General features: G+C 37.5%; 1 protein-coding gene across 5 annotated transcripts in view; it reads left to right on the top strand.

Moving 5' to 3' along the window:
* The window catches only part of ADK (adenosine kinase), a 452,224-nt gene that overhangs the window by 411,105 nt on the left and 15,150 nt on the right, over positions 1–25,969 (top strand). For all 5 annotated transcript variants that reach the window (XM_060172912.1, XM_060172984.1, XM_060172793.1 and 2 more), the window contains one exon: positions 10,373–10,459. In XM_060172912.1, the coding sequence (XP_060028895.1) occupies positions 10,373–10,459 (87 nt within the window). The remainder of the gene's footprint in view (positions 1–10,372; positions 10,460–25,969) is intronic.

Below are 25,969 nucleotides of genomic sequence, written 5' to 3'. Positions count from 1 at the left end.
TTAACAAAGGCCCTATGAGACAATCACTATTATTGTCCCCGTTTTACACATGAGAAAACTGAGGAGACATCATTTAACTTGACTGTGAGCTAATAAACAGAAATTTACTAGTAATTGGGAATATAGATCTAAGCAATCTGCTTCATATTTTTAATCACAAAGCTATATGGTTCTATTATCTGTAGTGTATGTATGTATTTTTATAGTGTATTTATTTAACTTAGTTATCATTGCAGGTTTGAAAGGGAATTTAAATGTCAAGTAGCTACTGTCTGATATTTAAACAAAAGCTGCTTTTTTTTTTCATGATCACTTTTTTCCCCATGGGGGGAAATGGTAGTGAGTTTATTTGAATGGCAGTTTTGGAAGTACATTTTACTTCTCTTTTTGTTCCAAAGACCTGCTTTGATGAGTCCCTGGGCAGTGGCAACCTCTATGAGCTTTAATGTCATTATATATTCATAAAACCAGGTCAATAATGCCATAAGAAAACATAAAATAAAGTATATGAAGTGCTTGATACAGTACCTGACACAGAGTAAGCATTTGAATGTCATTTTTTAACTGAAAAACTACAGTTGCATCCTGCTGCCTCATATAACCCAGACTCTCTTGCAATTCCAGTCTCCACACTCATCTTGCATTACTTCTTTCACTACCTAGCAAGTAGACTTTCTTTTCTCACACACCTTTTTCTCCTCATTAGTTACATTTTTAAAACCAAGTTTAGTGGTCCAGGAGGTGGAGCAGTGGATAAAGCATTGGATTCACAAGGATGAGGTCCCAAGTTCAATCCCTGGCAGCACATGTACCAGAGTGATGTCTAGTTCTTTCTCTTCTCCTCTTTCTCATTAATAAATAAGTAAATTCTAAAAAAAAAAAAAAAAAAAAAGTTTAAGTCAGTCTTTTCTATGAAACCTTCTCCAGTTAAACTCAAATTGTTCCTTTCTTTTCTTTTTTAACTCCTGCTATAGTTTTAATAAGCAGAGGACAAAGAGCTCATGGTTAGTCTTCAACAAATTCTTCTTGCCTAGTAGAAGAAAATTAGCTCAAGTTGTACTCAGCTTTATATTTGGCAGAGTGCTTTCATAATACTCTTTCTTTAAGTCTTTTTTTCCCCCCAAAAAAATAATATATATATTAACTAGAGAGAGAGAATGGAGGAGAGAACTAGAGCATCACTTTTACATAAGCAATACTCATAGTCAAACTCAAAACCTCATGCTCACAGGTCAGATGTTCTACCCACTGAACTACTTCCTGGGTCACTTCATCATATTCTTTTTTTTTAATATTTATTTTCCCTTTTGTTGCTCTTGATTTTATTATTGTTGTAGTTATTATTGTTGTTATTGATGTTGTCATTGTTAAATAGGACAGAGAGAAATACAGAAAGGAGGGGAAGACAGAGAGTAGGAGAGAAAGATAGACATCTGTAGACCTGCTTCACCATCTGTAAAGTGACCCCCCTGCAGGTGGGGAGCCAGAGGCTCGAACCGGGATCCTTATGCCAGTCCTTGTGCTTCATGCCACATGTGCTTAACCCGCTTGCATTACCGTCTGACTCCCCTTCATCATATTCTTAATACTTAATCCATATAATAATCACAGAAAATACCTAGGGGTACTGAGGAGATGACATAAAAAAAACTTACAGAATTATATCTTTCGAGTCAAAGATGAGACAGTGTTTCTCCCTTTATTAATATAGTTTCACTCTCTGTATCTCTGGGTATGCACACAACTGCTTCTTTCTTGCTATTGAAAATAGGAAGTAACACCCACCTAAAATAACTCTGTTCCCCAGCAACACTACCTTACATCATTCTGTTTTACTTTCTTTGTAGCATTTATTGTTATCTCAGATTATGTTGTTCACTTTTTTGTTACTTGTATGTTTTCTAGGTGCACTAGAAAGTAGGCCCTGTGAGGCGAGAGCAGGATCCTAGTCACCACTGTATCACCATTTCCTGAGTAGCTGACATATGATAAATTCTTCTCCTCCTCCTCCTCTTTCCTTATCCTCTTTTTCTTAAGTTTTTTATTTGTGAATAATAATAGGTTACAAGATTATAAGAGTACAATGTATAGTTTCACACCGCACCCAACACCTTTTTCTTTCTTTCTTTCTTTCTTTCTTTCTTTCTTTCTTTCTTTCTTTCTTTCTTTCTTTTTATCAGAGCACTACTCAGCTCTGGCTCTGCTTCTGCTTCTGCAGGGGATTGAACCCAGGACTTTAGAATCTAAGGCATAACAGTTTCTTTGCATAGCCATTATGCTATCTTCTCCAACCTGATAAATTCTTTTTTTGTTGTTGAAATTTTTTTATATTCATTTATTTATTTTCCCTTTTGCTGCCATTGTTGTTTTTTATTGTTGTTGTAGTTATTATTGTTGTTGTTGTTGATGTTGTTGTTGTTAGATAGGACAGAGAGAAATGCAGAGAGGAGGGGAAGACAGAGGGGGAGAGAAAGATAGACACCTGCAGACCTGCTTCAACTGCCTGTGAAGCGACTCCCCTATAGGTGGGGAGCCAGGGGCTCGAACCCAGATCCTTACTCTGGTCCTTGCACTTCGCACCACATGTGCTTAACCTGTTGTGCTACCACCTGACTCTCCCAATAAATTATTTAAAGTATTTATTGAATAAAGTATAGTTAAGTCAAAACCATGCATCTTTTGAATCCTATGGGTCTCTGGGGAAGTTGAATCCTAATCTAGTGTACTTCCTACCATTTCACTCATGAAAGCACTTATAACATTTGAATTACAATAAGAGTTGATGTTCAGATAATGGCATTAACATGTGTTGTAGAATTCTCTATTATCAAAGAAAGCTATCATTCAGTTCAATAAACTAAACTAATTAAAGCAGGCATGTCATGGTATATTATCATATTATATTAATACAATTATAAAGATTTTCAACTAGAAAGACTTTCTGATTTTTCTTTACTTAACCAAAAAATCAAATTAACCCAGAACTCTTCATTCCCCAGAAGTCCTTGTTAATTAGGATTGTTCTATAAATCTCTATTATTAACAGAACTTGTCTTCTCTTTCATTACCCTGTTTATGAGGGTAGACCGAGCAGGGTGTCTTTGCTCATATCCTGTGTATTCTAACAACAACAAAAACGTCCTTTCATTTTTATCCTTTTCCTTGAAACAGGCATATTTCATGCTGTTTGTGTATTATCTTTATTTCCTTATGTTAGTTCTTTATAAAAGTAGGAAGTATATTATTTAATTAAATACTAAGTACAATAATTAAACCTAGCTTTGCAACATGAAGTAACAGAAGATAGAAAACTACCTGAAAGCCCATCATTAAAAGACCATTTAAATGAGGTAAAGAAGTATGACCATACAGTAGACTACTGTGCAGCGGTGATATAAGTAATGAAGACATATTATTGACCAATATAGAAAGATCTCTAAGTGCTGGGGGTGGGTTGGGGTGGGGTAACACAGTCCTGAACAGCCTGCATAGTAATCTGCTTTTCTTACTTAAAAAAAAGTGGGTTTTTTTGTTGGTTGGTTTTTGTTTACTATACATGCATAGTGACACTCTAGAAAGAAACAAAGTAATAACAGTGATAATGAGATCATAAAGTGGGAGAACTAAAAATTGGAATGAGAAGTTAATGGAGGGTGGAGGAGTTATTGATGGTTATGCCTGAGACTCATGAAGTCTGGGTTCAGTCCCCACACCACTATAAGCCTGAGCTAAGTAGTGCTCTGGTTAAAGAGAGAGGGATTAATTGGAAACTTTTTACAACATAACATTTTATATACTTCCTTTTTTTTTTTTTTTACCAGAGCATTGATCACTCTTATGCTGATGGGGGGGGGGGTGAACCTGTGACTTTGGAGTCTCAGGCATGACTGTCTATCTTCAGAACCATTATGCTATATATACTCCCACCCTAAATACTTTTCTTAACTATATGTGTTCATTACAATCAAACACACACAACTAGGAACAATAATGTGCTTTTGGACTTGATATACTGATTAGAAAAATTACTGTGAAATCCAAGCAATCAACACAATTCAAATATAGATTACAGATAAAAGTATTAAGATTTTAAAAAATATTTATTTGTTATTTATTTTAGATAGAGACAGGGGGAAATTGAGAGGGGGTGAAGGAGAGAAAAAGAGAGACACCTGCAGTACTGCTTCCCCTCTGCAAATGGGGACTAGGAACTTGAACTTGTTTTAAGCATCTTAGAAGTTCTAGTTCTCACTGTCATACTTTTTATTTATGGAAAAGTTTTTGCTCTCTTCTCAGTCTTTTTCATACCTGGTAATGTTCAGTCAGAGGCATCAAAAGACTTGGTACCTGTAACTGCATTAAGGTTTAAAAATACCTGCCTTGCTACCAGGGAGAGAACTCTTTCCCCTCACTCTCCTCTCTCTCCCTCCCACCACCACCAACCCATCTCAATGTGAAACTCTATTTAATAGGAAGTAAAGAAATAATTTGGGTGGTCTGGGAGGTGGAGCAGTGGATAAAGCATTGGACTCAAGCATGAGGTCTTGAGTTTGATCCCTGGCAGCACATGTACCAGAATGATGTCTGGTTATTTCTCTCTCTCCTCCTATCTTTCTCATTAATAAATAAATAAAATCTTTATTTAAAAAGTTGTGCTGGGGAGACAGCATAATGGTTTTGCAAAAGCCTTTCAAGCCTGAGGCCCTGATGCCCCAGGTTCAATCCCTAGTACCACCATAACCCAGACTGAGCAGTGTTCTGGTCTCTTTATCTCTCTCAGTATCTTTCCTTCTGTATCTACTCTTTCTCATTAAAATAAAATAAATAAAATTATTTTTTAAAGAAATAATTTTGGGGGCCAGACTGTGGCATACCTGTTTAAGCACACACACACTACAGTGTACAAGGACCCAGGTTCAAGCCCCTGTCCCCCACCTGCAGGGGGCAAGCTTCACAGGTTAAGTGCACATAATATGAAGCACAAGGACACACACAAGGAGTCAGGTTCTTCCCCCCCCAGACCCCCACCTGTAGAGAGGTCACTTCACCAGCAATGAAGCAGGTCTGCAGGTGTCTCTGTCTTTCTCCCACTTCGTCTCTCCCTACCTCTCTCAATTTTTCTTTGTCCTAGCCAATAAAACAATTTTTTAAATGGCCTCCAGGAGCAGTGGATTCATAATACCAGCACCAAGCCCCAGTAATAACCCTGGAGGCAAAATACTACTACTAATAATAATTTTTAAAATAAAAATACTTACCTTCATCCTCCTGTGTATCTTCTTCAATTACATCTTTCCTCCACAACTTAGAGTTGGCATCAAAAACACCTTGACAAAACATGACATTCTGAAAAACCTTTAATGGATTTTTCTAAGGATGGTAATTATGATGTTGTGTGTTTGTAGTGCTAAAATATATAGTTAAATTCAGAGGTAAAACTACAGAAATTTCGATCTGTTTGTCATTGATTAGCTAAATTTTTATCTGAGTTAAATATTGTGGCATTTATGTGGCCATCTGTACTAAAACGACTTAGCAAGTTGAGCAATAGCTCATTTATACACTTTGCCATGTGTAAGGACCAGGGCTTGAGCCCCAACACCACAGGGAAGTACCATACACAGGGGAAGCTTCCTAAACAATGGAGAGATGCTATGGTCTCGGTCGGTCTCTCTCTCTCTCTCTCTCTCTCTCAATTTGGAATAAGAACCCACTGGAAGTGGTAGAATTATGCAGAAGTAAATCCCTGGCAGAGAAAATAATAATAATAATAACAATAGCAAAGTAAAAGAAAATAACCTAGCACTATAGATGTACGGATGTGTCTTGGTTTGAGCCAGACTATTTTGGTGATTAGGTCATGAAATTTGTCTTTTAGTAAATTGAGAAATAAATTATTTGCCTGTCAGAGGAGGGCCTACGAGGGGGTTGAACTGTTATGTGGGAAACTGAGAAATGTTGCACATGTAGAAACTGCTGTATTTTACTATTGACTGTAAACCATTAATCCCCCCCAATAAAGAAAAAATAAAATATTTGCCTTTATATATTGCCCAGGGAATTTTTAATTTTATTTAATAGATGTGATCAAGCAAATCTAGTATCAGCTGAATTGTTTCCTGTCTACTTAAGGAAGCTCTTTCTAGAAATCAGCAAAGTAGGAAAAACAGTTATTTTGTATCCTCACTTTACCAAAAAAAAAAAAAAAAATGGTGGGGGATAGTCAAGAAATAAAGACTGGCTTAATTTAAACTTGTAAGATGTACTTGACTAGAAGTAACACTATTACTTTTCTACAGTAAAAGCAAAAAAAAAAAAAAAAAGCTGTTTTTGCTAGTTGTTCCCATTGCTACTCCAGGCCCATTTTGCACCTAAGAAAAATAGGCCCCAGTGGAGGTAATGTAATGTCTTAGATCTCGTTGACTAAATATGTCCATACCTACAACTGTCCTTAAGGTTTAATGAGATACTTCATGTGTTTATACAATAAATTATCTAGATTAGCAATGAAATAGGTCATGTTAGCTTATACTGTTTGGTTTGTAGGTTTATTTATTTTTTATTTTTAATAATATTTTTTTGCCTCCAGGGTTATTGCTGGGACTCAGTGCCTACATTTCGAAACCACTGCTCCTGGACGCCGTTTTTCTTATTTTGTTGCCCTTGTTGTTCTTGTTGCTGTTGGATAGGACAGAGAGAAATTATCAGAGGAGGGGAAGATAGACAAGGGGAGAGAAGGACAGAAGCGCTTCACACCGCTTGTGAAGAGACCCCCCTACAGGTGGGAAGTACCCCGTTTCCTAGAGCTGGTCCTTGTGCTTCGCGCCATGTGCGCTTAGCGATGTGCTACCGCTCGGCCCCCTCTTGTTTTACTTTTTTTTTTTTTATGTTTTTGGTCTCCAGGGTTATCTTGGGGCTGCACTATGAATCCACTGCTCCTGGAGACCATTTTTTCCCTTTTGTTGCCCTTGTTGTTTATCACTGTTGTTATTGCTGTCGTTGGATAGGACGGAGAGAAATGGAGAGAGGAGGGGAAGACAGAGAAGGGGAGAGAAAGATACCGGCAGACATGCTTCACCGCCTATAAAGAAAGTGACCCCCCTTGCAGGTGGGGAGTGGGTGCTCGAACTGGGATCCTTACGCCTGACTTTGCGCCACTTGCATTTAACCCGCTGCGCTACCGCCCAGCCCCCTCCTCCCCCCCATTTTATTTTTAATGAGAGAGATATAGAAAGACCCAGAGAGACCAGAACACTGCTCAGCTCTGGTTTATGGTGGTATTGGGGTCTGAAGCTGGGACCTGAGCCTTAGGCACGAGAAGTTGTTTTTGTTTTAGTAGTGCTATAAGACAGCTTAGATCGTTGCATTTAAAAAAATGTGTATCAAAAGTGTAACCAAAAAAGGGGATGGTATGGAATTATATCCCCATTATCTTATAATTTTGTAAATCAATATTAAATGACTAATAAAATATCTTAAAAGTGTAACAGAAGTCTAGTTGCACTTAAAATTACTAAATTTTTTAGATCTGTTTTACTCAACTTAGAACATATTTTAGGCTCTTCCAAATATCCAGGGTCATTATTTTGAAAGGAATTCTAATTATATAACTATAGATACAGAAAATCTGGACTAACTTATGACAGGTCTCTTACATTCTTTTTGTTCTTTATATGTATTTGTACAAAAAAAGTGGGAAATCTCCTTTATGTTTCAACAAATTGAACTTCATTTAACACCTTAGGATAAAGCATCACAGTGATCTAGAAAGCAGTGTAGTGAAATTGCATTTATCTAGAATTCTTAGTAATTTAACCAAAAAGAAGTTATTATATATATATATATATATATATATATATATATTTTTTTTTTTTTTTTTTTTTACCAGAGCACTGTTCAGCTCTGGCTTATGATGGAGCCCGGGACTTTGGAGCCTTACACCTGAGAGTCTCTTTGTATAACCATCATGCTATCGACCTATCATCATTCTTTATTTGTAAGAAAAAGAGAGGGAGATGGAGAAAGAAAAATCTTACATCACTCTAGCATAATGGTTATGCAAAAAGACTGTCATGCTTGAGGCTACAAAGTCCCAGGTTTAATCCCCTGTACCACTGAGCAGTGCTCTGGTTAAAAAAAAAAAAAAATTCTTACATCGCTCTAGCACATGTGATGCTGGACAGGAGTGTGTGCTTGAGTGTCAAACCCTTTATTAACTGTGCCACCTCGCAAGTCAAGAAATTATTATTTTTAAGAAAAAAATTCAAAGGTGGATGTGATAGCATAATAGTTATGCAGAGTCTCTCATGCATGAGGCTCCAAAGTCACAGTTTCAATCCCCCGCACCACTATAATCCAGAGCTGAGCAGTGCTCTGATCAAAGTAAATAAATAAATAAATTCATTATGCATTAATTTTTTGAATAATAAAGATTTGTCCAACCAAAAGTAAACAACTTTTCAAAGGAATCAAGGTACTCTAGCTAATCATGGCTTATTTATTATGTAACTATTTTAAAATCTAAAATACAGTAATTAATTCTTACATTTTTACATTACCTGAAATGCTTTATAGACATTATTATATAATATGACTCTATTATGAATGGTAAGATTGTGATTAACCTAGCTCATTTTATTTAATGCCTGTTTGTTCTTAGTTTACAATTAATTCCCTTTATAATGTGACTTGTACTTGGAAATAATAAAACCAAATTTATTTATAAATATTTATGGCACAGATCTTTCATAAATCAGACTGTAGCCCTTTTCAAATTGCTTCCAGTAAATCCTGCTTACATCTTTTATTTACTTATTTATTAGCGGTAGGTACTGCATATTCCTCTAGAAAAATTAATTTGAGGTATTTATGCATTAACTTTCAATTAACCAAAATCTTGTGAGCTGTCATGTAAGTCGTGGTATTATATAGTGTGGAGAGTCAGTTACTTAAAGAGCTCAAATAGCAGCCCAGGAGGTGGCACCATGGATACAGCATTGGAATGCCAAGTATCAGGCTCTGAGTTTGATCTGTGGCATCTCGTGTGCCATAATGATGCTCTGGTGCCTGTCTCTTTCGATCTCTACTTCGTAAATAAATATTTAAGGGCCAGGTCAAATACTAAATGCCATTGGTCCCAATTCAGTCCCTAACACCTCCACAAGCCAGAGGTGAGCTGTGCTCTGATTAAAAATAAATTAATAATAGTAAATTTTAAAAAAACATTTTAAATGGATGCTTCTGGTATTGAGTTTTCTTTGTATCTGTAGCTATTTACTCAAAAGAGATCACTAAATGAATCTCTTCTTGAATATTGGTCTTTCTAGAAAGATACCTATATAGTCTTTCTAGAAAGATATCTATATAGTCTTTGACCTCATGCAAAATTATGGTTTCAGAAGTCCCAGTCTTAAACAGAAAGCACAGTCCAGTCTTTTACAGATGTGCCTTAAGCCATATTTCATCATAATTCCATTTAATTGCCATATGCCAAATTTAAAATACTGTATTAGGTTACTCTGTGGTCAAAACAACCCGGCATTGGTAGAGACTATGATAAAACAAAAGTCTACCACGTACTGTTCCTTTTTTCCCGTCTATTCAATAGTAATTTTCCCTTTTGATAGTTCACAGATATTTAAAAGAAATAGTGTGTCCTTTATAAAGGTAACCAGATTAGCTTTTTAAATTTTTTTTGTAATCAACTAAAACCAGTATTTCTTGATATTGATATGCGTTCTTGTGACAAAATGGTATATTTTAATATATTATGCCATTGTGATTTTCTATAGCAAAACGTGTGTGTGTGTGTGTGTGTGTGTGTGTGTTTACAGCTCTTAGTTGTATCCAGGTTTCACTGCCAGGAATGCAGTCAGGCTTGAAGCTTTATTAGAGACTCAGTAATTATATGTTCAATCCATACAAATATTTCCTCTAGTTCAGTTTCTGTACAAGTACTTGTGCTGTTCTAAAAATTGTATTGCTACTATTTAAAATCTTCCCAAAGTGTGAACTACCTAGGTATGACTACAAAACACATGCATAATGAAATTTAAAAACAAAAGCCATTACTTATATATGACTTTACACCTTGGTCCCCAGGTTGTTGTGAAACACAATATGGAATCCATATTCTATCTTTCTTCAGACAATGAAAGAGCTTCAGAACTTAACTGGTTAAGGGCCTGGGAAACAGTATAGCAGTTTATATCACAGCCTTTCTTGCCTGAGACACCAGAGGTCTCAAAACACACACACACACACACACACACACACACACACACACACACACACACACACTTTTATTGGGTAAGTATACACGTTGAGTGTTACAAAGAGAACTCAGTCTGCTTTTCTTTGGCTCTAATTACAGAAAGTGAAGTCACTTCTTTTGCTGTCTTGGATCAAGACCAGAAAGAAATTATTGATACCAATGGAGCTGGAGATGCATTTGTTGGAGGTACAAACTCATTTAATTCAAACTTTTGTACATTAAACCTCTCCTTTAACCCTTATCTCTACCACATACCTAAGACTGATGAATGTTATAGCTTTTAATTTCTTCTATATAATCAACTCCTGATGTTCTTTTTTTAAAAAGATATTTTTTAAGTTTTTCATTTACTTTGTTTTTTATTACTGGATAGAGAGAGAGAAATTGAGAGGGTAGAGGAGATAGAGAGGGAAAGAGACAGACAGACACCTGCAGTTCTGCTTCACCACTCATGAAGCCTTCCCTCTGCAGGTGGGGACCAGGGACTTGAACCTGGGTCCTTGTGCACTGTAATATGTGCACTTAACCAGGTGCACCACCGCCTGGCCCCACTCCTAGCGTTCTTTTCATATGTGGCTATCACTGCGAGTATCGTGTGGGTATTTTACAATAAGAAAAAAATTATTTTGTCTTAGAGGTAATTTGGGCTACACCCTAGTCATTTTACTTGATTAATTGTGTCTGTCAGAATGTTGCATAAACATAATACATCAAGTACAGTATATAGTATATTCATAGATCTCTAGGCATAAGTGTACTGTTGTTCTTTAAAAACGAGTTGCGGTGAATATTAAATAGTGTGCTAATAACTAAGGATGAGGTCTTTGGATTATATCATTTGCTAAAATAGTTGTTTCTAATACATTTTTTAATATTATTATAGAAAGGGTTAAATATTAATCAGAAAGAACTGACACATTTTATTAGGTCCAAATCATTTTTGGAATGTGTACTAAAAGATAAGATCAAGATAACTGAAAAATTCCTAACCATGATGACTTAGAATCATCTGAAATCTGGTTCAAAGATTCTTTTGATAAATCATAATTATTTCTAGTTAGTGTAGTGAAGCTAAGTTAAGGTAAAGTAAGCTTTAGAATACAGAGTGATGATCCACAATAGTCCCTCCTAATAACTGATTATTCCTCAAGCCTTCCCATCTCAAAGGCAAACAAAGCTGACAGTTGTTCTGCTTCCTTGAGGATGATTTGAATCAGAAATTTGTTATTATAATGGTTTAATCATTATATAAAAATTATTTTAATGGTATTTTTCACCAACATAATTTTTTCAGTTTTTCTTCTTTGAAACTCTGTATGCCTATTCACGCTGCTAGCTATTAGATTGGTAGCATGCCCCGTGACTTGTTCTTTGGAAAGCTCACATTCTATAGATAATTCTCTACTTTCTTACCATGCTTATGTTTGTTATTTCTTTGTTCTGAAAGACTTTATCATTGCTTCAACTAGAGTACTTTGCAGCTACTTACCTATCCCATACTGCTTCAGAACTGTAAGTCTATGCAGAATAAAGATATGTTATCCAGAATTAGGTCAAAATCCTTGATACAAAATCCTTGATACATACATCCTTACAGTGACGCTAGAAATTAATTAGCCAGGAATCTTAGTACAGAAATGTTAAGCTTTTACCCTATGCATGCATCATTTAAGCACAGACATTCCTCATTTTATTATACTTTGCTTTATTGCTTTTTACAGATAATTTGTGCTTTCAGAAGACCCTTTACCAGCTAATTTTTTTAGAGTTAACTTAAAACTCAAATGAAGAGTAGTATTTTCTTAGCAGTGAATTAATTTTAATTAAAGTATGTTTGTTTTTTAGACACAATGCTACTACATACATAATAGGTTATAGTACTGTATAAAGATATATTTGTATGGAGAACAACAAAAAATTGTGTGACTCCACATATTGCAATATTCACTTTACTGTGGTGGTTTAGAATCAAACTTGCAATATCTCCAGTTTTATCTGTACCTTAAAAATCTGTTAAATAGTAAATGTTCATTATGTAGCCATCATGACTGATGGAAACCTAGTAGCAACTGACTCTGGCTGTGGGCCTCTAAACTGCCTCGCCTGTTGCAATAGATTGCCTCCAGTGATGCCTCCAGTACTAGGTAACAAAATCTATACATACATACACACATATGATATACCCATACATATATGTTATGTTAACCAGAACTTTGATCTGGCTTATGGTGGTACCTGAGAGTGAACATGCTATTTCTCGTGTGTAGGCTTGGAAATGTTGTGATACCTTAGGTGCTATCCCCCCAGAGCATATTGCTACTTTTTTTTTTCAAGATAGGACAGAGAGAAATGGAGAGAGGAGGGGAAGACAGAGAGGGGGAGAGAAAAATAGACACCTGCAGACCTGCGTCACTGCTTGTGAAGCGACTCCCCTGTACATGGGGAGCCAGGGGCTCAAACCCGGATCCTTATGCAGGTCTGTCAGGCTGCACCGCGGAGAAGAGAGAGAGGAGATCTGGAGCTAAGAGGAAACACAAATCTTTATTTGCGCTGGCACCTCAGAGTTGGGTGCGAGAGAAACAGGTTGGGCCACGTGGAGGTAGCAAAAATGGCTGCCTCACTGCAGCAACCTTTCCTGCATCTAAACACCGAAGTGAAGCGCTGGCAAGAGAGCGAGGTGTGGAAGAAGGGCTTTTATGGGAGCAGCTCTCGAGAGAATGGGAAGGGGGAGGAGCAACCAGAACACTGCAACCATTGTGGGGGGGGAGGGAATAGACAATGCCCTGAGGGCACAACATGGCTGAACGGGCGCTCCGAGAATGTCCCAACTCTCAGGAACTAGCAATAGCCCGAGGGGACAACATGGCAGATGTGACTGCGTCTGCACAATTTCCCAGCGCTGGTCCTTGTGCTTCATGCCATGCACATTTAATCCACTGTGTCACCACCTGACTCCCTATTTGTACTTTTTTTAAAGGTGAGAGGTCATTCTTCAGGTACTAAAGTAGGTACAAATATCAATAGCTACCCATTTGGTGGTAAATCAGCTATTTGATCAAAGCACTTTTTATTTTATTCACAGTATTTTCAGCCTCTTTTTAATCTCTCTTCTTAATCTAACCTCACTAGATACTTATTTGAATACAGTGAGATGAGTTAAAAAGGAATAGGGATCTATAAACATTTTTTGAACCTTTTAAAAAAATTTTTGCTTGTTTTTAATATTTTTATTATCTTTATTTGTTGGATAGAGACAGCCAGAAATTGATAGAAGGAGGATGTATTGTGGGTGAAAGACAGAAAAACACCTGCAGTACTACTTCACCACTTGTAAAGCTTTCCCCATGCAGGTAGGGGCTGGGGGTTTGAACCCAGTTCCTTGATCATTATAACATATGTGCTCAATGAGGTGTGCCACCACCCAGCCCCTATCAACTACTTTTTTTTTGTAAAGGACTAGATAGTGAGTACTTAATATGCTTTGCCATACATATGTTATATTGTATATTCTTGTTTTGTTTGTTTCCCTGCTTTTTTTGGCGGGATACCTACATGGGGTAGGTTCAGCACTGTGAAATAGAAAGACCTTTCTTAGCTCTCCACCTGTACAAAAGCAGCACACTGTCGTTGGCCTACCAGCTATACTTTACCAACCCCTGGTGTAATCGCATCTGCAACTTCCTCTCTGTATTCATTTTCATCATTCCCTAGGTCCAAACACTAGATTTCACTGTACATTGTTGAGATCAGTATAGAGAACATGGAAGGCAAGATGAAGCTAGGCAGGTCTCTCTCTTCATACCTATTCTAACCAGTTCCCAGGGTAATTGTATCTTACAAGACTGAGTCATGAAATGAGATGAGCACTTTACCAAAGAATACTTAGATTATCATTTTTCAGCACATTCTGTGTAAGTCAAGCTCTATGCCTCTAGCAATAGATAGCATTTACATAGTCAATTAATATCTAAATCACTACTAGTTGACAACTGTCTTAAACATCTTACATATATTTCATTTTTTAATATTTATTATTGGAGACAGAGAGAAATTGAAAGGGGAAGGGGAGGTAGAGAGAAAGAGACAGAGATACACCTGCAGCCCTGCTCCACTGCTCATGAAGCTTTCCCCCTGCAGGTGAAGACCAGAAGCTTTGAACCCATGTCCTTGTGCACTGTAATGTGTATACTTAGCCAGGTTTGCCACAACCTGGCCCCCATATATTATTTCCTAATTAGCCTTCATGAAAGCCCTTGAAAGTGATTTTAACTCCATTTTACTTCTGAGATAACTATTTCACAAAACATTTAAATAACTTGTCCAGTCTCGTAGCTAGACAGCTGAAGATCCAATACCCAAGCCAAACATTCTGACTCCAGAGTCAATGTTCTTACTCACTGCACTATATACTATTTCTCTACTTACAAAGAAATGTCATCATTAGTACTAAGCAACTAACCTTACTGATAAAAGTTTACCAAAGAAAATATGCCTACTACCTGAACTTCATTTTTACTTCATTTTTTGGACGTGAGCTTTCATTGTACGATGGGACTCTAACAAGTCTAGGCTAGGGTTATTGCAAGAAAGAGAGAAAATGAAAATGGAGAGAATCAGAGGACAGCAGATGCTTAGTGAGTTTGAATCCCAAGCTTTTGGCTAAACAGAAGAATTGATTACACTTCAGAAACAGAAAGCCAGATAATAAACTAGTTTGGTCACCATTGACTCTAAATACAAAGTTACATGAATCAACTGTTTAATAGCACAAAGTCATCTATCCATCTTACAGTATAGATGTTAATTAAAATACAAAAGAAAGGGAGTCGGGCTGTAGCGCAGTGGGTTAAGCGCAGGTGGCGCAAAGCACAAGGACCAGCATAAGGATCCCCGTTCGAACCCCGGCTCCCCACCTGCGGGGGGTCGCTTCACAGGCGGTGAAGCAGGTCTGCAGGTGTCTATCTTTCTCTCCTCCTCTCTGTCTTCCCCTCCTCTCTCCATTTCTCTCTGTCCTATCCAACAACAACAACAATAATAACTACAACAATAAAACAACAAGGGCAACAAAAGGGAATAAATAAATAAAATAAATATAAAAAAATTTTTTTTAAATACCAAAAAAAATTCATTAGTTGAGACCCCTTATCTTTGCTCTATATAGCATATCTTTTGATATATTGCTATATAGCATATCTCTTTTCTGATTGACACCTGTCTTTAGAAAGTTAATATATACTTCTGTTACTTTAAAGTTTCTCTGGCTTAAGAGAATTTCTTTCTTGTTGTCATTGCATAATTATATTACTCCCAATTTCAAACTTTTGGACAAAGCATCACGTAACCTCTCATGTGCCAGCTATGTATTTCAATACTAAAGTGCCACACATTCTTTTTAATAATATAAAAGATATATCAGTATATTATAGGTTTTCATGTATGATTTTAAAATACCCCAAATGTACATAGATTAAATTCCTAGCTTTATCTGAAATCTTTAGTGATAGCAACACATTCCTCTGTCTTCTACAAGTATGTCTTCCTATATTGTGTTTGGAGATTTCAAGCACTGTGTAACACTGCCTTTTACTTATAACTAGTCAATCCTGACAGAATTGCCCTTTTCACACTCTCCCTCAAACGTCCACGTGCTACTATTGCACGGTTGGAGATGGAGACAATTCTATAATCTCTAAGTATGATTTCCTAATTTCCCAGGTCAGGAGAAAATTTCTTCCTGTTGTCCTGCTGTGCTTTGTCACAGCAGGTCTGCAGTTTCATTTGGAACCCTCTTTGTCACTGCCATAGTAACAAATGGAAGCATAGAGAACATTCTGTGACAGGCACTGTCATTGTTCCTGGTGAAATTTCTTCCCCGGTGTCTTCCCAGTAAATGAAATTGAGAAGAAAAATCATAACAAATAACATGAAAGAGACATAATCAATATGTTCCCTGTGGGTTGTCAATACCAGCTTGTGTTAATCTGATATGATTTAGTTGTATGTTTTATGGCAGCTGTAGGAATATGGACTAGACCTACAAATCATCTTTAGACTGTGAGTACACTTTTGACAGATTATAGACAGGCAGATATAGAAATAGATATATTTCAGATAAAGCACTAGAGACCTTACTCAAGAACCAACATTCTTAAGAATTTAAAAAAAAATCAACAAATATAGGAAACCTAAGATTCATATGTAAGCTTCAGGATCAAATAATCTAAAAGGCTCAGCAAAGTATGCAAGGATGCAGGTTCAAACCCCTGGTCCCCACCTGCAGGGGGGAAAGCTTCATGAGTGGTGAAGCAGGGCTGTAGATGTCTCTCTGTTTCTCTCCCTCTCTATCTACCCTTCCCCTCTCAATTTCTTTCTGTCTCTATCCAATAATAAATAAATAATTTTTTTAAAATATTTATTTTATTTATTCCCTTTGTTGCCCTTGTTGTTTTATTGTTGTAGTTATTATTGTTGTTGTCATTGTTGGATAGGACAGAGAGAAATGGAGAGAGGAGGGGAAGACAGAGAGGAGGAGAGAAAGATAGACACCTGCAGACCTGCTTTCACCACCTGTGAAGCAACTCCCCTGCAGGTGGGGAGCCGGGGTTCGAACCAGGATCCTTATGCCGGTCCTTGTGCCGGTCCTTGTGCTTTGCGCCACCTGCGCTTAACCCGCTGCGCTACAGCCCGACTCCCAATAAATAATTTTTTTTTTAAAAAAAAGGCTCAGAACATCACTGTCTTAACCAAATTCCTAAAGACAAAGTTCTTTGAATTCTAGTATCCATTTGCAGTATCTATTAAAGGGAGGCCATCCAGAACAATTGATCTTTGAGGGAATATCCATGTTTGTGAGAAATTCCAAACCTCACCTTAAAATCACCCCATATTCCAAGAAAACAATACTAATTTTCAGAAGATTTTTTTATATATTGACAGAATACCAATAGAATTGTTATAACCACAATTTTCTGAAGTTAATTTTCTTAGAATTGCAACATGGAAAAAAATGTTTGTTTTTATTGTCTTTATTTATTTACTGGGTAGAGACAGCCAGAAATCAAGAGGGAAAAGGAAGACAGAGACAAAGAGAGGGGGCCGAGTGGTGGCATACCTGGTTGAGCACATGTGTTAAGAGTGTTGAAGGATCCAGGTTTGGGGGAAGCAGTGCTACAGGTGTCTCTCTGTCTTTCTCCCTCTCTATCTTCCCCCTTCCCTCTCGATTTCTGGCTCTCTCTATCCAATAAATAAAGATTTTAAAAAATAGAGAGAAAAAGAGACACAGGAACACCTGTAGACCTGCATCACCACTTGTGAAGCTCTCGCCCTGCAGATTGGGACCAGGGACTTGAACCCAGGTCCTTGTGCATTGTAGTATATGCGCACAACCAGGTGCGCCACCACCGGCCCCTCAAATTAAAAAAATATGTAGCATGTCAATTTCCTAGTCTAAAATTCTGGTGAATCAAATGGGAATTCATTTGAGTCTAATAATCTTCTCAGCTGCTTATTCATGGTTTTGGTAAATTTTGTATACCACACCTTTCTGATTCATGCAAAAGGCATCAGTTGGGCAGGGGTAGATAGCATAATAATTAAACAAAGAGACTCTCATGCCTGAGGCTCCAAAGTCCCAAGTTCAATCCCCCTCACCACTATAAACCTGAGCTGAGCAGTGCTCTGGTTAAGAAAAAAAAAAAAATGCATCAGTTAACTTTCTCTGCATAAAAAACCAACCTCAGAACTTAGTACCCTAAAACAACCATTTACTTATTCCCGCAAACCCCACAGTTGGCAGCTGGACATAGACTCAGCTGTCTCATTACTGATTTGAGAGGTTCAGTAGATTAAGTAATTATCCCATGGTCAAATTCAATTCTGAAAGCCAGAATTCAAACTTAAAGTTCAGCCCTAATATTCTGATTCCTAATCGTTTTACTATACTCCCTTGTGTATCTTACCTTCACTTCCAAGAAACAGCCAAAGTAGTTTTCTAAGCACTATTTCTGTGCTTATTTTCTGGTGCCTGCCTATGACGTTAACAGAAATTTCACAAGTTAATAACAAAATGAAAAAAGGAGCAATATGACAAGTTACAATGAAGCTTAATCTATTCTTTCTTTTTTCATTTTTTATTGTGATTAGTAGTAGGTTTGAAGATTATAAGATTAAAACATACAGTTCCACACACTACACCCACCATCAAAGTGGTGTGCCTTCCACCTCCCAAAGATAACTACCATAGTTTTCTAAGTCTTAGAAACAGCTTGCTTTTTTTTTTTACAAAGTAATGTGTATCAGTTCTGTAGATGCCTTAATGTATTCCATTTTAAAACTTGTCCTTATATTATTTGATTTGTTTACAATATGTGTTTATTAATATCATCTAAATAAATAAAATTACATGTAAGCAGTGCTGACGTATAACCCAGAAAACAGTGGGACCTAGCAGAAGTCTTCGCCAAGGTAAAAAAGTCATTAGAGGGGCCGGGTGGTAGTGCACCTGGTTAAGCACACATGTTCTGGTGTGCAAGGACCCAGGTTCAAGTCCCTGGTCCCCACCTGCAGGGGAGAAGCTTCACGAGTGGTGAAGCAGTGTTGCAGGTGTCTATCTCTCTCCCTATCACCCACTTCCCTCTCAATTTCTGGCTGTCTCTATCTAATAAATAAATAAAGATAGTAATTTTTTTTTTAAGTAGTTAGATACAACTTTCCAAAGTGTAAGAAAATCTGTATGAAATGTAGCCCTTATGTTGTAGTAAACCCTAACATCAAGGCTATATTTTATATCAGTACAGGTATGAATAAAACAAACAGAGCTTAGTGGCATAATTAGTTACTAAGTTCATAGCTACTCTCACTTCAGTCCCAAACCTGGGGAATGAACAGAGGCTTTTAATTTATTTCTCATTTCATTATCCAGTTAACATTGACAGAGTTTAGATGTATCTGATTTATTTCTAGTCCATGAAGTGGCAAATTAAAAATAAGCTTCTGGCATTAAATGCTTTTAAAATTTTAGAACCACCCTGCTGTAAAGCCTTTTCCATTGATCAAGTAAGATTTCTTTTAAATGAGTTAAAATATAGCAAGATTAGTTATCTTATTTGTGAATTAGGGTATAAACACAATTTTACATAGTTGCTGGAGCTCACTGTCAGCACAATACCATCACTTTCAGTAGTCTTTTCTTTCTTCTAGATCAGAAGTGAGGAACATTTGTCTGAAAATAGCCAACTGGAATTTTTTTTTCCCCTTAGGATTTTTTTCCCTTTATTGGGGGATTAATGTTTTACATTTGACAGTAAATACAATAGTTTGTACATGTTTTTAAATTGATTTTTTTATTTTTAAAATCTATTTATTTATTATTGGATAGAAGCAGAGAGAAATTGAGGGGAAAGGGGGAAGAAGAGAGAGAGAAACAAATATCTGTAGCCCTACTTCACCACTCATGAAGCTTTCCCTCTGTAAGTGAAGATCGGGGGCTTGAACTGCATTGTACTGTGTGAGAGCTTAATCGGGTACAATACTGCCTGGCCCTGAAAAAGTGTTTTAAAAATTAAATTCTTGGTGGCCCAGGAGGTGATGCAGCTTGTCGAATACCAGACTGACATGCCTGAGGTTCCACGTTTGTTTCCACTATCTCATATGCCAGAGTGGTGCTCTGGTTCTCTCTCATGTTAATAATTGATTTTTATTACATTTTTTAGGTTTTCTTTTTTCTTTTCTTTCTTTCATTTTTTTTTTTTTTTGACAAGACACAAATTGAAAGGGCGGGGGAGACAGAGATGGAGAGAGATAGACACTTGCAGACCTGCTTCACCACTCGTGAAGTGTACCCCCCCGCAGGTGGGGAGCAGGTGTTCAAACCCCCCGTCCTTGGGCATGGTGATATGTGCACTTGACCCAGTACACCAGCAATCCCCACCCCCCCACACACACACTCACATATTTTTAGGTTTTTAGACTATCTCCATTCAAAATACTGTTCAGTTTCTCATCTGACTCAGAATGAGATGAGCTTAAGTAAATTCCCACTTGGCCCTATCCACTTTTATTTGGTGGGTTGTTAAGCAGCTTTCTGGATGAAAACCAGAATCCCTTCAAAAGCCCCCATTTGATGGATGTGCTAAGTGAGGTTCAAAGAAAGGGAATTAGTTGCAAATAAAGACTAGAAGCCAGATACCCTGATTTCATTAATTCATGATCCTGTAACTATATGTGTTTATAACCCAATGAAAGTCATCAGTTTTGCAGTCTGTTATATATGCCTCTTGAAAATAAGTAGGTCAAGAGTCAATATCCCAAATGAGTAGAATCTTTTGATGTTTGACTTTAATAATAAACAGAAGCATATGCTCAAGTTTCATTTGGGGACCACACTAAGAAATTATGCCTTGAGTTTAAAATTATAAAAGAAATCTTTTGTTTTTTTCTCCAGGAGAAGGAATTTTTTTTAAGTAGTATATTTTAAAGTTTAGAGTGGAAGGAACTTTATCTTTATCTTATCTTGGAACTTAATGATATGCCTCAGCAGATTCTCTCCTAAATTAGGGGAGTTAACCGGGCTTTTTTAAAAGTATTATTTAATGCACTGTCACATACTTCATAAATAGAATTTGACAAGCTTCCATCTTCAGTCACCAAAAAAGAGGAAATGTTATCCTTATTGGTATAGCACTGCCCACTTACCTATATATCTTACTCAGTTGCTAACTTTTTGTGATAGAGTATGTACTACAGATCTGTTCTAAAGCAATCCTTGCTGAAGCTGACTTCCTGTCCATGTCAGTCACTACCCCATCTGACACCACTTGGGTTTTGGTTTTGATTATACAAATACCTTCTAGGTCAGACCATATCCTGATAGGCATCACAGGTTGTTGTTTTTTTTTTAAGTTATTTCAAAATTTAATGTTTGTTGATTTTCTTTCTTTCTTTCTTCCTTTCTTTTTCCAGACAAGTTTGTCTTTTCTAACATCTGAGTCACAAATTGAGTGCATGTCTAGTTTTAATAGCCAATATCAAAACAAAACAGAAATTCCACAGACTAGGCTACACAGAAGATGAAAGAAGCCAGAGACATGCTTAGTGGTATAACTTAACATTTATAGGTTTATTCCTGAAAAGAAAAGGATGGGGGAAGGAGTGGAGATGACATGATGGGAAATAAAGGGGGGAACAAAAGGAGGAAAAGGAAAAAAGGAGGAGAAACTGATTCTAAACACTTTCAGCAGGGGGAAATCATTACTTTGTCACATCTAGGTAGTCCAAGGCACCTAATTGAAGTGGGAATTTCCTGCCAGATGTGAGTTCTTTGGGGAGTCTGTGAGCATCCAGATGAAAATTTATGAGTTCTTGTTTGGTAGAACTATAGCCACTGTGGCGTCTTGCTTCTAATAGATAATAGACATTGTATTTGTACTACCACTAGACAGGAGGTTGTGCAGCCTGTATAAAGCTAACAGTGTTTCTCGTTAAATGCAAAAATATGAAAAACTTAATGTGAAAGGTACAAAATCGGGTTTCATACATATTACAGTAAACACAGCATTGAAGTGACATCCCAAAAACAAGTGACAAGGTTTTGTATCATAAATAAAATGAAAGTAAGGATAAGCTGTCGAAGATATACCAGATAACCTTAATAAGGTCATTTTTTAAAGTCAGTGAAGATCAAAGTAAGTTTATAAATATGAAGAAAATTACAGAATTTGGAATGGCATAAGAAATACCAAACAAAAATAAATAAATAAATAAAATAAAATAAAAAATAAATACCAAACATTTACATCAGATTCCTGTTCCAGATTCACATGGGAATTAGAAGCAAAATTTTCATTAAGATGAGTTGTACACAAAAAGTGGAAATGTTTTATCTAGTTGAAATAAGGAACATTTCTAAAGAGGGGGAAAGACCTACTACATGATAGTGCTGTTTTTGTTATCCTCTGTAAGGGAAAATATTGACATTTACCTGACTGTTTGCTCCTGCTTTCTGATCTCCTGCAGTTTATTTTTATAACAGTCTTATCGATGGGCCTCTTACCCAGCTCTCTAGGTTTAACTGAGTTGAGTCGATTTGTTACCACAGCTTCAAGTAGCTGTTGCAGAACAAGCAAGACATCCTAATAAAGCTGTAAACGTGTTTACTCAAACAGAGTATTGATTTTACTTGGAGAGAGAGAAGTCAGTGCTAAGCATAGTGTCAGAGTGAATGAGTTTCACTGCAGTTTTTCATTGTCATCTGTCATGGTCGTGAAACACTAAGTAAAGTCATCAGAGGATAATTAGAAGTACCAGAAATTTAGCCCCTAAATAAGTTAACCACTTGGGAGTGTTGTCACTTAATTAGCCTTTATTAAAAATTTCCTCTAGTAATAACAGTCAAGTACTTTTGATGGCATTCTCAGATAGAGCCAGATCTCAAGGTTGTGATTTCTGAAATATGTGGATTTAGTGGTTAAGAGTTTCTCAGAGTTTTTCTTCCCATATTAATTAGGATAATACTAGAATATGATATAGAAACAGTAATCTTGACTCACACCAGCAGAAGTACATATATTTTCTAAAAAATCAACTTTAAAGAAGTAGTAAAGTAGGGGCCAGGTGGCATCGCAGCAGGTTGAGCACACATGTGCGAAGCGTAAGGACTGGCTCATGGATCCCAGTTTGAGCCCCTGGCTCCCCACCTGCAGGGCAGTTGAGTCACAAGCAGTGAAGCAGGTCTGCAGGTGTCTTTTTCTCCCCGTCTTCCCCTCCTCTCTTGATTTCTCTATTCTATCCAGCAACAATAGCAATAACAACAATAAGGGCAACAAAATAGAAAAAAATGGCCTCCAGAAGTAGTGGATTTGTAGTGCAGGCACCAAGCCCCAACGATAACCTTGGAGGCAAAAAAAAAAAAAAAAAGTAAAGTAATTATAAAATATTTAAAACACATGTGTTTATTTAAAATGATGTATGGGGGGACGGCAGTAGCGCAGCAGGTTAAGCGCAGGTGGTGCAAAGTACAAGGGCCCGCGTACCAGGATCTGGGCTCGAGCCCCCGCTTCCTCACTTGCAGGGGGGTTCACTTCACAAGCGGTGAAGCAGGTCTGCAGGTGTCTGTCTTTCTCTGCCCTTCTCTGTCTTCCCCTCCTCTCTAGATTTTTCTCTGTCCTATCCAACAAGTGCAACGAAAATGGAAAAAGTGGCCTCTAGGAGCAGTGGATTCCTAGTGTAGGCACAGAGCCCCAGTGATAACCCTGGAGGAAAAAAAAAGATATATTTGATTTTGCATGTTTAAGTATTTCTATAGTACAGAATAACCTAGATACATAAACTACCAGTGCCACCTTCCTTTTTTATTTATTTTTTATAATTTTTACTTATAAAAAGGAAACACTGACAAAACCATAGGATAAGAGTGGTACAATTTCACACAGTTCTCACCACCAGAACTCCATATGCCATCCCCTCCCCTGATAGCTTTCCTATTCTTTATCCCTCTGGGACTATGGACCCAGGGTCATTATGGGGCGCAGAAGGTGGAAGATCTGGCTTTTGTAATTGCTTCCCTGCTGAACATGGGCGTTGATATGTTGATCCATACTCCCAGTCTGTCTCTGTCTTTCCCTAGTGGGGCAGAGCTCCAGGACACATTAGTAAGGTCATCTGCCAGGGAAGTCCAGTTGGCATCATGTTAGCATCTGGAACCTAGTGGCTGAAAGAAGAGTTAACATATAAAGCCAAACAAATTGTTGACTAATCATGAACCTAAAGGCTGGATTAGTGCAGATGAAGATTTGGAGGTCTCTGTTTTGTAAATAGTTAGTAGACCTATTTTAGGTATATTCCAAAGGGCCCATGACTTTTCTAGTGGTTTGTTTGTTTGTTTGTTTTTGAGCCTGACATCTGATATACAGGTGGACCCCAAGTTATTGTCTGGGTAGATGATGTCATGGCTGGAAAAAGGACCAGAATGCTGGATCAGGGAAGAGAGTAGCTCCCAAATATGGGAAAAGTGTATAAATATTGTTGACTATAAATCCCATCAATTTGATGTGATCTGGGGCCCATATTCAGCTTAGGAGCCTATGTGACCTCTGTATCCCTGTAGATTTGAGCTCACATTCTGTGGTCATGAGTAGGAACATTCCAAGCTGCCCCAATTTCAAAACTCATCTTCCTCAGGTGGAAGATAGGGTATGTTGTCCAGCCTCCCTTCAGAGGATGGAACATTCTCTACCATGGTTGATCCATGTTGAGGGCAAGGTCCTATGGGGGCCCACGGAGAGGTCTATTGTGTTGTTCCTGATAGAGATCACCAGTAATAATGGAGAGTGGGATTTATTCAAGGTCTAGGCCCATCTCAAGATTCCCCAAGCCACCCATCCTTTTAAGTAGCTTTATTGAAGAAGAAACCTAAATTATTCTAACTTGCTATAAGTTAGTTGTTATCTTAAAGATAAGAGCTGATGTGCACCCAGAGAGAAGGAAAAGGAGAGGGACATATGGAAGTAGCTATGATGTTATGAGTGGTTTAGAGGGGAAAAGAGGATTGAATCAGGAAAAAAAGGGCAACTATAAATACGTATAAATGTGGACAGATAGTTGTAGAGAAGATGGTTGGCCCATGTCTACAACTTTAGGGGAACTGTGGTGGATTACAGTGTGGAGAGTGAAGATTCAGAAGTCTGGTGGTGGGAATGGTGTGGATTCAAACCCCTGTCGACATGTAATTCTGTAATATAAATTTTAAAAAAATTTTAAAAAAGATAAGATTTCACTGTTCTTGAAGTTTTCTCTCTGCAGGTGGGGACCAGGGGCTTGAACCCATATCCTTGTACACACTCATGCATGTGCTCAACCAGGTGCACTGCCACCCGGCAGCATCCTAGCCCACACACGTTTATGTGTTTATTTTTACAGCTTTATATGAAAGAGAGAGACAAGAGCACCACTCATCTGTGGGAGATGGTGATTCTAGACATTGAACTTGGGTTCTCAGGGGCTCCAGGCCTGTAACCCTTAGACTCTAATGCTGAGCTATCTCTTCAGACCAAATATCACACTTTTAAGATAAATGGTGTTACTGAATAAGGGGAAAAAAACAAAACTATTAGCTACTAAACTTGATGAAAACATCATATAAGTGATCCAGGAGGTGGCACAGTGGATAAAAGTATTGGACTCTCAAGCATAAGGTCCTGAGTTCAATCCCTGGCAACACATGTGTCGGGCTGAGCTTCACTGATGGGAGACAGACGACCAGGGACTCATGGCTGAGCTGTACGCAGTATCTCTTTATTCATGCAGAATGCAGCACAATCTAAGCCAAGCTAAACTAAAACTAAACTAAACTAAAAACACAATCCTATATATACTCGCCAAGTAGGGCGGAAACAGGATGTAACGCAGAGAGGGTGGAGCAAAAAGTGACTGGTGCAAATCAGGGTGTACTACAAGAGGGGGCGGAGCAGAAACACATCATGAACCAGTGGGGATTAAACCAATGCCCTGCAGTGGTTATGTAAAGAGAATACAGTGTTAAGCAGGGGGTATTAAACCAATGAAACAGAAGAGGTTTTTAGAAGCAGAATTAGAAGCATACCAACACACATGTACCAGTGTGAATGTCTGGTTCTCTCTCTCTCTCCTCCTATATTCCTCATTAATAAATAAATAATTTTTAAAAAGTCATATAAACATTCT

Source organism: Erinaceus europaeus, chromosome 1 (assembly GCF_950295315.1).
Source record: "Erinaceus europaeus chromosome 1, mEriEur2.1, whole genome shotgun sequence".
NCBI classification, from domain to species: domain Eukaryota; kingdom Metazoa; phylum Chordata; class Mammalia; order Eulipotyphla; family Erinaceidae; genus Erinaceus; species Erinaceus europaeus.
Note: the sequence above shows the minus strand (reverse complement) of the source record. Positions and strands in the feature narration are given on the sequence as shown.